Genomic DNA, 12585 nt, shown 5'->3' with positions numbered 1-12585 from the left:
GGGGAGGTGCGGGCACCTACTGGCGCCAGAGAAAGTTGGCGCCTATGGCTGTGACTAAGGGCTGCTGGGGAGATGGGAGAGTTGCAGGAGGTGTCGGTGGCTGTGAGCATCTGTGCTGAGCAGCAGGGACACGGCACCTGATCTGGGCTCTGCTCCCCCACGTGCTCCTGTTCCCTGTTTTGGAAGGAGCGGGGCTGAGGGGAGGAGAACTCATGTGATTCACAAGGATCCAGCCCTTTGGCTCAATGCCCAGGGACTCTTCCTCTCCGGCTTCCTGCTGATTACAGCAGTGACGGGACCCTGCTGCTTCCCTGCAGGAGCTGCCTTCAGCACCAGCCTTGAGCCCCCCAGAGACGTTACTGAAATTCAGTTTTGGTCAGGGGTTGGGGGACTTTCTCCGATGGCTGGAACCAGCTCCTGGGGCAGGCCCGGGCTCTGCCAACACCAGTTCCAGAGCCTGCAGCTGAGGGGAACAGGGGCGGCGAGTTGTATGGGCCCGTGGTGCCCAGGCTCCATGAATATTCAGGGCCCGTGGGCCTGGCTCCACCAATGTTCGGGGCCGGGTCTCTCCTCCGGCCCCACCTACCATGCCCGCATGCCTCCCAGCCCCTCCTGATGCCCGCAGGTGATTTAAAAGGGCCTGGGGACCCCCAGCTGCTGCTGCCACCACCACCGGCAGCACAGTGGGACTGCCCATGTTACACAGCTCTCCCGGAATGGGGGTGGTTGCTTTATCGCCAAGAGCGCGGCTCCTGGTGATAAAGCGCTGCCTATACTGGCGCTTCTCAGCACTAAAGTGAGTTCTCAGTGTGTTTTTTTTTCACTCCCCGAACGACTATAAAGTTTTAGCGCTGAAAGTAGCAGGGTAGACACAGCCTAACGTGGCTGGCTGCCTGCCTGCTCTGCACCTCTCTGGGAAGCGGCCATTACATCCCTGCGGCCTTGGGGGGGCGCCACATGTTGCCCCCGCCCCGAGCACCAAGCCACTGCCAGAGGGGTGTGCGGGTCGCTTTCAGGAGCTGGCGCCGCCCGAGTTAAGCGCCGACCCACTGACCCTCCTGCACCCCAACGCCCTGCCCCATCCCAGAGCCTGCACCCAAAGTCCCTCCCAGAGCCTTAGGCAGGGGGAGGGGAGGTCTTGGACCCGTTCTGGGCACCACCAAAAATTATCCAAACCTGCAGGGAGAGACCCGGGGGAAAGGGCCGGGGCCAGGCAGGAAAGTGACTTTGCACCAAAAGCCCCTCCTTGTCCCAGCTCTGCTCCTGGTGGGGGGGGGGGGGGGCGGTGGTCTGCAAGTCCCAGAGCCGCTGCCCTCCCTGATCCCCCCGGCTCTGCTCCCCTGAGCGCCTGCAGAAGCCGAGCCAGCTACAGCCGGGCAGTTCCTGAGTCACATTCAGTCCATTCTGATCTCCGCCCCCCACTCATTGATCAGCTGTTGCTTCCCACCCATCCCCACTCAGTCACTCCGGATTTGAGATCCCCTCCCCCTGCAGCATTCCCCCCCCCCTTCCACCTTCCTCATTCTGCCTCCATCCAGGAAGGGGTGCCGTGCGGTAGGGTGACCAGACAGCAAGTGTGAAAAACCAGGACAGGGGATGGGGGGAGGGAGGGGGGTAATAGGAGCCTATATAAGACAAAGCCCCAAATATCGGGACTGTCCCTATAAAATCGGGACATCTGGTCACCCTACGTGCGTGGGGTGTGTGTGTGAGAACTGGCTGGTGCTTTTTGCTGCTGCTGCTTTATTTCCTCAGCCCGACAGAGCTGTGGCGGGCGGTGCTGGGTGGGGGAATTACTGAGACCCCAGCGATCCCTGGGGAGCAGGAACAGCAGCTGGGGGGCATTGACACCCCTACACTGGCTCACCCAGGAAACTGCCCATACCAGGCACACCCTGCCAGCTCCGGGCCCTGCGGGGGGGGGGGGGGGAGGACGGACTGGTACTTTAAGAGGAATTTGCTCCGCCCCAACCAGGCAGGGACACGGACCGTTACTTTCACTTCCCCTTACTTCTGTACTTTCAGTTTTGAAGCATGTGGAAGGCCCAGGCGTGGGGCTCAGCCCTGTCAATTCAGCTACAAATGTAACAAAAATAACGATGACGGGTTGGGTCTCAAACCCTCCAGCTTCGTGACCCCATGTGCGGAAATGGTGCTGCAGACTCGGTAAGTGACATGGGGACCAGGGCCGGATTTAGGGGTACGTAACCGAGGCGACTGCCTGGGGTGCCAGGCTTGGGGGCGCCGGGCTCAGGGGCTGTTTTTGTTGTTAGCGATAAAAGGAAAAATTAAATGTTTGAAGTACAAGGTTTCAGGATTTCCTTATTTCGGCTCATTTGTCACTAACCTCCTGGAACGTTCTAGAACTTTGTAGAATTTTGTGGAACCTTCCAGACTTTCTGTTTCAAAGCTTCTTTCTGTGATTCAGCAGGGAGGGGAGTTCCAGGCTCTGAATCCCCAGCTGCACGGCTCTGAGATTTCTGAATACACGGCACTGAGGTCCCTTCAGATAGGCTGTTAACACCAATGGGCCTCACTGAAGGGATTCTCAGGGAGAAACAAGTGTAATGTAGGAAACTGCTCTCTGTAGGAATTTGCTACTTAGGGTGCACTCAGCAGTGTCACACAAACTGAGCATGCTCAGTAACATCGGCTGAAGCCACTGCCCTTCACCTGGCCCTTACTAGGGATAAGATTCCGCTTGCAGCTTTTTACAGGGGTTAGAAAGGGGCAAAGGGGGCAAATCGGAGCAGGGTCTGAGCAGGGGGTGAAAATTGCCTGGTCAGGGGGGTCAAGCAGCTAAAAGCAGGGTTAGGATAGGGGCTGAAGGGCAAAATCAGGGATGGGGGCGGAAGGAGCCGGAGTTAAGCCCAGAGGTGAGGCGCTGCCAGAGGGTGACAAGAGGGCAAAACCCCAGTACAGGCAGGGGCAGATGGTGTGTGGAGCAGAGAGGATTTTTTATTTCCCCTCTCACAGACAAAACCTCTCAGCATCGGCTTCCCAGGGCTGGGTTCTTAAAGGCACAGACATCCCAATGCCTAGTCACTGCAGCTCCTCTTTGATGTAACCTTTCTAAAGCTCCTAAGGGTTTCAGGAGCACAAGGCGCATTGGTCCTAACTCCCCTGTGTTTGTGAAAATCTCCCCCTCTGAGTGTAAATTGCACTGGTCTGTGTCCTTGAGGCCCTTTGCATTCTGGGGTGGGGGGACACTCACCCCAAGGGAGGGTAGGGGATGCTGCTGTTTCCCTTAGGGGGGTTTCTGGCAGGGAGGGGGGAACTTTACCTCTCACTGGCAGGCTATCAGCAGCCGGCACCGAATGCAGGTGCTCAGTGAGTGACTCACCTGCCAGCCCTGCGCTCACCTACTTCCTCCCCAGCGCGGCTGCTCTTTGCCGGCCCCTGCTGCTGTCCTGGCCTAAGGCAGGTTACAGCCATTTCCCCTTGTCACAGCCCAGACCCAGCCAGAGCTTCCACCAGTGCTATGTGGTGTGAGCCCCGAGTGACGTCAGCCCTTGTCAGCAGCCGCCCGCCCTTCACAGCAACGCTGCCTCTTGCAGGCGCTGGCGGCCATGGAGGCCTAGGGCCACATTTCCAAGAGAGCTCAGCTCTGAACTGCTCCCAGGCAGGTGCCTGTGTGACGTGGGCAGGTTCCCCAGGGGCTCTGAACAGCCGCACTCGGGAGGGCAGGGCAGGCAGTGACGCAACCCCTTAGGTCTGGATTGCACCCCAAAATATCACAGACACTGCAGAAAAGGTTCACAAACATGATTTGGGGGCTGGAGCAAACACCTCACAGTAGGAGACTGAAGGAGATCAATCTGTTCAGTTTAGCAAAGAGAAGATTGAAAGGTGACTTTCTGTCATGGATTCACAAGGGCTGGTCTGTGCCCTGGCCTTCAGCCAGGCCCTTGGGAGTGACCCCTTGATTGTGCTGGACCCCACGATCCACACAGTTCCACAGAGGCAAGTCCATGGCTTCAGTGACTCAGAAACTGGGCCTTTGAGCACCAGCGACCCCTGGCTTTCTCCACGGCTCCCTGCAGCAAGTCCAACAAGCCAGACTCCTGCAGGAGACTTGTTCTACCCCTTCAGGGCTCAGTGTTCTCAGTGAGTATCTGCAGAGACACCAGGCACCTTTTCCACACCAACTAACCATGTGTTAGTCACCTGGCCTATGGAGTCTGAAAGTCCTTAGGTCAGCACAGAGAAGCAAAGTTTAAGAGAGGGTTCAGCCTGGCCAGAGCTGGGGCTCTGCCGAGCCGTGCTCCTGGAGGGTCCCGCTTGGCTCGCTCTCTCCCTGTCCCTTTTTTGTCTCTCAGTCCCAAGTGAGTCCCTGTGTCTCTGTCAGCCCAGTCCTTTAACACAGACACCTGGCACCTTCTCCCTTTGTGCTCCAGCTCCCGGCTATTGCTCCTCTTCCCTGCAGAGAGGTGGGGGGAAGAAACTTGCTCTAGGAGTTGATGCTTAATCGTTGAGGCTTCCCATTGTCTTTTCAAGAGCCTCCATTGATATGTGTTGATTCCAGCCCAGACAGTCCGAGTGGCTCTATATCTCAGACACCTAGCCTGTTCGGCCACGTCCCAGCGAGAGAAGCAATTCTTTCCCCCGAAGCAGCAGCAATGCCAAGGGGATTGGTACAGAGTCCTACTGATAGTTCATAAAAATATTTCAGTAAAATTCCCCACCTGTCACACCTTCATGAAGAAAATACAGGGTACTAAAGGGCTCTTTAATACAGTGAGGAAAGGCATAACAAGAACCAATGGGTGGAAGTTAAAACTGGACAAATTCTAATTAGAATTAAGGCACAGAATTGTAACCATGAGGGTGATTAATCACTGGAATAAACTACCAAGGGAACTCGTGAATTGTCCATCTCTTGCTGTCTTCAGATAAAGACTTGGTGACTTTCTGGAAGATGCTTCAGTCAAACACCAGTTTGGGCTCAGTACAGGAGTAAATGGGTGAGTGTCTTTGGCCTGTGCCACAGATCAGACTAGATGATCTAATGGCCCCTCTGACCTTAGTCTATGAATATTGGGAAGTGCGCTAATGTAAACATAACTGATCCATGGACCAGGGCTATGAAAGTCAGACAACCTGGCACTGTCACTGCATCCCACTCACTCGCCGTCTGGTTTGTTGTTTCTCCTGTTCCTCAGACCAAGCTACGATGACGGGGAAGGTTCCCTCATTCTCCCCCGGCACCACAGTGAGCTCCGTTCTGCCTGGCTACGTCACTCTCTGCCTCGCTCTACAGGTTCACAGGCTGGTGTCAGGTAGGAGCTCTGGGATCCTCTCTGGGTTTGCTGCTGTTGCTATTGCTGGTCATCACCATCCACCTCACATCACTGCCTTGTCTTGTAAATCACGTCTGATCAACCTGCCAACAACCAGCAACATGGAGAAATCATAGGGCACACCTGGGTCCCCAGTAACCATGGTTACTATCTATACATCATCTTGTCAGGCCTTGACACTACATCCATCCTACTGCTTTGGCTGATTTCTGGCAGCTTCTAAAACACAGAACACAGTGAACACCACTACAGGGCTCGCAAACTATTTAAAAGGACACCATTCAATCCCTATACACTGCACTGACAGACTGTATACATCACAAATCAGACTCTTCAGCCACAAAGGAGTCCTGAATCCTAGGCTCTCCAGTTTAGACGTAACAACCCACAAGTCATTCATGCTGCATTAGGCACATCTAACTAGGGCTCAGAGCTAGACCTCATCTCACAGTGAGGATGTGAGGATATTTACTGGCTTCTTCATTCTGTGCCTTCAGTGAACTCCTTATATTGTCCCACTCAACCCCTGGGACAGCTCCACAGCTACTTGGGCATTCTGGTTCCCCCCTTGCTGTGGTTTCCATCCTGTTAATTTAACCAGCTCTCTCTGTCTCTCCTGATGCTGAGTCTCTGCACCGAGATACCCACATCCTGTGCTGTTCCACAGTGACCGATTCTCTGTTTCTTGCTCTTTTCTATCTGCCTCCTTCTCCCTCTCCATTATCTGACCTCTGACTTTACCTTTATAGCCATTGCCTGCATAGTGATGACCTATTTTCATATCTTTACACCTTGTCAGCCTTTACACCACCCCTCCTGCAGATGAGGAGGCCCCTGTGCTGGAGCAGCATGAAAAGGCCTTTGTGTATCAGAGAACCAGGCCCCCAGTACCATTATCCCCAGGGTGTCCATGAGAAGTTAGAGCTTTATTCAGAGATAATAGGGACAGTGTATAACACTCACATGTGAACTGTGTGTGACAGATATTGCAGCCATGTGCGGCATTTTGGGGTCTATCAAATTTACTTTATGCATGTTCTGTTTATTTTTGTACCCCCTTTATTATTGGTATCTATACATGCTATATGTATCTTTGTGGGTTTGAGATTGTAATCTATGCCATGGGGGAGGTGTGACGGGTTGGATGACAGAAACCCCCTTGGGAGCTGCCACCCGATGTGCCAAGACTACTTCTAGCCCTGCTTTCCCTGCCAGCTCAGGACTCGAGCATCTGTCTTGCTGAGCCAGACACTCCCGTCTGCTCCAACAAAGACCCAGGGTCTGAACTACTTGCCCCAAAGTTGCAGGTTTACCTGAAAGCAGCTAGAAGAAGTGTGCTTGTCTTTAACACCCAGATGCCCCACTCCCAATGGGGTCTAAACCCAAATAAATCCGTTTTACCCTGTATAAAGCTTATGCAGGGTAAACTTATAAATTGTTCACCCTCTATAACACTGATAGAGAGATATGCACAGTTGTTTGCTCCCCCAGGTATTAATACATACTCTGGGTCAATGAATAAGTAAAAAGTGATTTTATTAAATACAGACAGTAGGATTTAAATGGTTCCAAGTAGTAACAGACAGAACAAAGAAAGTCACCAAGCAAAATAAAATAAAATGCGCAAATCTATGCCTAATCAAACTGAATACAGATAATCTCACCCTCAGAGATGCTTCAGTAAGTTTTTTCCTCAGACTGGACACCTTCCAGGCCTGGGCACAATTCTTTCCCCTGGTACAGCGCTTGTTCCAGCTCAGGTGGTAGCTAGGGGATTCTTCATGATGGCTCCTCTCCCCCTTTGTTCTGTTCCACCCCTTTATATATCTTTTGCATAAGGCAGGAATCCTTTGTCCCTCTCTGGGTTCCCACCCCCTCCTTCTCAATGGAAAGACACCAGGTTAATGATGGATTCCAGTTCAGGTGACATGATCACATGTCACTGCAAGACTTCATTGCCCACTTGCCAGCACACATGTATACAGGAAGACTTACAGGTAAAACAGAGCCATCTGCAGACAGTGGTCCTGGTTAATGGGAGTCATCAAGATTCCAAACCACCATTAATGGCCCACACTTTGCATAATTACAATAGGTCCTCAGAGTTATATTTCATATTTCTAGTTTCAGATACAAGAGTGGTACATTTATACAAATAGGATCACATTCAGTAGATTATAAGCTTTGTAATGATGCCTTACAAGAGACCTTTTGCATGAAGCATATTCCAGCTACATTATATTCACTCATTAGCATATTTTTATAAAACCATATAGACTGCAACATCACAGGAGGGTTACCCCATCTCCTTCAGAATTTGCAAACCATGGGGGGTAATTACTTGTGGGACAGGTAACAGCTCCAGAGAAGTACCACCCCTAGGGAGAATTGCATAAACTGGGTTAGACCAGGTCCCAGAAGCCCAAGAGAACAAAGATTTTTGGTATAAAAGCTGGATTTGAACTGACCAGAGGCCCAATATCTTGGGCTGCAAAGTGACAGGACCTGTTAACCAAGAGGACAAACCCTAAGAGAAATGTTTGAAAGACTTTGGAACCTACCAGAGAGTCCCATGTGCTACATGAGAATTTTTTGGGATAAGTGTAACATGTGTTCAGACCTTTGATTGCTTTATGCTTCGTCAAGCTTTTGTCATTAAATGGTCTTTCACTTCTGACGCAGGGCGCTCTCTTACTGTGTGCCTGACTGCTGAATTAATGCCAAACCCCAGCCCCTCACCAATTTAATTTCCTTTTTTCATTGTACATTTCACAGCACAATTCACAGTGACTGGACCTGACCGTCCAATCGCTGCCTTCATAGGTGGGGAGGCCGTCCTGCCCTGCCACCTCTCCCCCAGGATGAGCGCTGAGAACATGGAGCTGAGATGGTTCCGATCCCGGTTCTCTGCAGTTGTGCACCTGTACCGTGATGGGCAGGATCAGTATGGACAGCAGATGCCAGAATATCGAGGAAGAACTGAGCTCTTGAAAGATGACATCACCAATGGGAGTGTTTCCCTGAGAATACGCGATATCCGACCCTCCGATGATGGACAATACAAATGTTTTTTTCAGTCCGGTGTCTCTTATGAAGATGCTATATTGGAAGTGCAGGTGGCAGGTCAGTGACTTGTTCTGATGTTTTAATGTCTTCAGCAGGGTAATAAGTGGAGTCAGGAGGGTTCATTGTGAGATTACACAATTTTATTCATTATAGTGGGTCAGGGTCTCTGCTCTGGATAAGGTTGATTCTAGTTTGCTGTTTAATATCCGTTTTTTCTAAGTTCTCTAAAACCTTGACGCATACTCAGGTTGTCTTGAAAATTGCTGTGACTCATTGGACTCTGGGGTGGGACTAGTGGCCCAAGTTTGAGGGCATTAGAGCAAGGAGTTAATGAGACACACTAACACCCCTAAACAGTCAGGTGACATTAACATGTTGTGGTTATTACAATTATTTTGTGCACACGGGGGAAACAATGGCTGATCCTCCCCAAACTGATGCCACCAGTTGGAATTGGTCTCAGCTCGTGTCTGACCCCTTCAGGGTAACAGGGCCCTGTAGCCCAGAGCCTGGTCTAAGAGTGGGAGAATTGAGGAAGTCCCCGCTCCCAGGACAGGTAGAGACAGTGGGCCTGACCCCTGAAGTTGCTGTCAGAGAGAACTGCAAGGGAACACAGGTGCGGCTAGTTCTGTAATGAGGACATGAGGTTTAGGCCAGGTGTAGTGAACACCTGGGTTTACACTCAAACACTGAGACTACTCCACACTCACCACCCCCAACTTGCAAAATGTTATCACCTCGTCACCCTTGCCCTGTGGGTGTGGATTTCTTCTGGGACGTTACCTTATTCATAGATTCATAGATTCTAGGATTGGAGGGGACCTCGAGAGGTCATCGAGTCCAGTCCCCTGCCCTCATGGCAGGACCAAATACTGTCTAGACCATCCCTGATAGACATTTATCTAACCTACTCTTAAATATCTCTAGAGATGGAGATTCCACAACCTCCCTAGGCAATTTATTCCAGTGTTTAACCACCCTGACTGTTAGGAACTTTTTCCTAATGTCCAACCTAAACCTCCCTTGCTGCAGTTTAAGCCCATTGCTTCTTTTTCTATCCTTAGAGGCTAAGGTGAACAAGTTTTCTCCCTCCTTCTTATGACACTCTTTTAGATACCTGAAAACTGCTATCATGTCCCCTCTCAGTCTTTTCTTTTCCAAACTAAACAAACCCAATTCTTTCAGCCTTCCTTCATAGGTCATGTTCTCAAGACTTTTAATCATTCTTGTTGCTCTTCTGCGGTGCCCTCTCCAATTTCTCCACATCTTTCTTGAAATGCGGTGCCAGAACTGGACACAATACTTCAGTTGAGGCCTAACCGGCGCAGAGAAGAGCGGAAGAATGACTTCTCACGTCTTGCTCACTTACCCCTCACCAAGCCTTGGTGATCACTGGCATATCTGACAGCAGGCTGCTGACAATCCCCACGGCAAGGAGTCTGAGCCCTGCTACTGACAGAGCCTGCACCGCTTAGTGCTGAAATGAGGCATGATTGATCCCTCAAGGTACATCTGCACCTCTCCTGATATCACTGTGACAGTTCTGCCCAAATGCTCCAAATAATCCCTCCACTGGTCATTACAGCTACACCAAGCATAGTGGATGCAGCTTTAGTGCATGCAACCAATTCCCAGTGGTTGTTGCCAGCTCCAAAGGGGCAGAGTTAAGGTTGTTTGGGTGTTTACCTTCCTAAAGGATTTCCTAGTTTTAGAGGTCTGAGTATTGCTGAACTCAGCATTCTGGAAGTGCATGAGATAGTACAGAGTTAAGGTTGCCTGAAGGTAACTAAGGTTACATGTACACTACAGTCGGGCTCGACAGAGTGGAGATCGATGCACCTGCAGTCGATTTAGCGGGTCTAGTGAAGACGCACCAAATCAACTGCAGATCGCTCTCCAATCAACCCATGTACTCTACCCCCGATGAGAAGAGTAAGTCAACGGCAAACTGAATAATAATAAGTATTATTCATGTAGCTGGAGTTGCATACCTTAGGTCAACTTACTGCGATAGTATAGACCTACCCTAAGTTTTTGTCAGTGAATAGACATGAGGAAGGATTACAGGAAGGGGGCATTGTTTGTGTCGTGTTCCACAGATTTGAATTGCAGCATGTATCTGCCTGCACTGCAGCTGCATTCCCTGTGTTCAGTGTAGCTGTACTGACCAGTGGAGAGAGTAGTGGGGACAGGGTCTCAGAGCTGTCACTGTGCTATGGAAGGACAGTAGATAATATCACCAGGCAGTCTGAATTCTGTGCTAACCAAGGTTTTGTCACTGAATTTTCTAGCTTTTTTAAATAGAAAGGGAAATGTTTGTTGTAGGAGTTAGTGGCCATTTAGGTGGTTGTAGTCATGGGCGGTGGGTATAATAGGCATGAGAAGGCTAAACGTTCCCTGCTACCGACCTGCCACTAGATGCCTGTGCCAGTGGCCCTGCCACTTCACCACCACCCCTCCAGAAGTCCCCGCTGCTCACTGTGTCCCTCCTCCTCTTGGGAGGGGGAGTGAGGAAGGAATGCGGCAAGCCAGTGGGTGGCCAGCCAGGGGCGTCTGGTGGGGGAGTGGGGCAGCTTGGTCATGTGCTGCCTGGTGCTGGGGGGGCTGGTGGCTTGGGGTTGAGGGGCAGTGTCTTGGCTTGGCGCTCGGGTGGTTGGCGGCTCAGCCCAGCGCTGGGGCTGGCCTACCGCTCGGGGGGCCAGCGCCTCAGCCCAGCACTGGGGCTCAGGGGCCGGTGGCTCAGCCCGGTGTTGGAGCCATCTCGGCTTGGCTGGGGGGGGCTTCAGGGTCGGGGAGGCCGACTGCTCAGTCCAGCGCTGGGGCTGATTGCCCCGTGGTTGCTCAGTGTCCCTCCCGCTGTGCACTCTGGTAGTGCAGTGGGGATAATGGTCGTGCTGTGCAATGTTTGCAGTGTGTAACTTGTAACAGGGCTGGTGAGAGAAATCTCATCCCAGGTCTCTGTCCCAACACCTTGACAGTTTATTATATAGTGGCTAATTTAAGCGTGTGAGAGGAAACTGGTGTGTCTGTCTCCTTCTCCACCATCCCCCACAACATTTAGCTCCCCTCTGCCCTACGTTTCTGGGTGCCCACATCACAGGCAGCAGCTGATTTGTGGGCCACACACTCCCTCGGTTATGTGAGCTGCACACTGAGTTGGGTTCCTCACCCCAACTACCAAGCCGAACTGGGCCCCCCAGCCCTGGTCCAGCCAGACTTCCCCAGCCATGTTGCAGGCCCACCCAATGCAACTCCCCCTCCCCCACACACTCTGGTAACCCCACACAGGGGTGATATGTATTTTAACTATTCATTTCCTGCCTCCTTTCATTTCATTTCTTTTCAGGTGTTTACATTTTCATCACATTCAGCCCCCCACCCCACTTCCCCTTGATCACAGATTACATGAAGAGGTTAGACACCCCAAGAGTCTCCCAGATCCCAGGCCATACAGGGGCAAAAGAAGGAGTGCAGAGGGGTAGGGCTTCCCCAGATCCCAGCGCGGGGAAGGGGAGAATTTGGGGCTGACAGGACTCCCTGCCCCGAAACCCACAACTTTTACACCACCCCTCACCATACCATATTCTTCCTATCCCACTCCTTACCCTTACCTGAGGAGGCTTCAACCCCTCTTTCCCTCCCTACTACAGGCAAGCCTGTCCTGTAGTAGGTGACTTCTGGGTACCCTTCTGGCTCTGTTAATCTGTTTCTTCACTTCACCAGGTGGATAGTGTAGTTTTAAGAACACTTGATAGAGATCCTGTAGGTATTTGTCTCTGTCTGAGGGATTGCAGCAAATGCAGTTGTATCTTAGGCCTTGTCTACACTACGAGAGTAGTTCGATTTTACTTAAATCGAATTTTTGGAATCGATATTGCAAAGTCGAACGTGTGTGTCCACACTAAGGACAGTAATTCGACTTTGTGAGTCCACACTAACGAGGAAAGCGTCGACATTGGAAGCGGTGCACTGTGGGCAGCTATCCCACAGTTCCCGGAGTCCCCGCTGCCCATTGGAATTCTGGGTGGAGCCGCAAATGCCTTCTGGGTAAAAAAAATGTGTCCAGGGTGCTTTTGGGTAACTGTCGTCATCCGTCCATCACTCCCGCCCTCCCTCCCTGAAAGCGCCGGCGGGAAATAAGTTCGCGCACTTTTCTAGTCAGTGACAGCGCGGACGCCACAGCACTGCGAGCATGGAGCACGCTGCAACCATCGCTGCA

The 12585-nt window shown here is 51.6% G+C and overlaps 1 protein-coding gene across 1 annotated transcript in view; it reads left to right on the top strand.

Annotated features, from left to right (window-relative positions):
- The first annotated feature begins 1988 nt into the window (after positions 1–1988).
- Positions 1989–12585, top strand: part of LOC101931954 (butyrophilin subfamily 1 member A1) — a 59414-nt gene continuing 48817 nt past the window's right edge. Inside the window, 4 exon segments of the mRNA XM_065565096.1 lie at positions 1989–2166; positions 4893–4964; positions 5163–5279; positions 8076–8423. Coding sequence (XP_065421168.1) covers positions 4961–4964; positions 5163–5279; positions 8076–8423 — 469 coding nt within the window. The 5' untranslated portion in view covers positions 1989–2166; positions 4893–4960.

The sequence above is a fragment of the Chrysemys picta genome, chromosome 12 (genome assembly GCF_011386835.1).
Source record: "Chrysemys picta bellii isolate R12L10 chromosome 12, ASM1138683v2, whole genome shotgun sequence".
NCBI lineage: Eukaryota > Metazoa > Chordata > Testudines > Emydidae > Chrysemys > Chrysemys picta.
The sequence above is the reverse complement of the archived record's forward strand: the minus strand, read 5'-3'. Positions and strand labels throughout refer to the sequence as shown.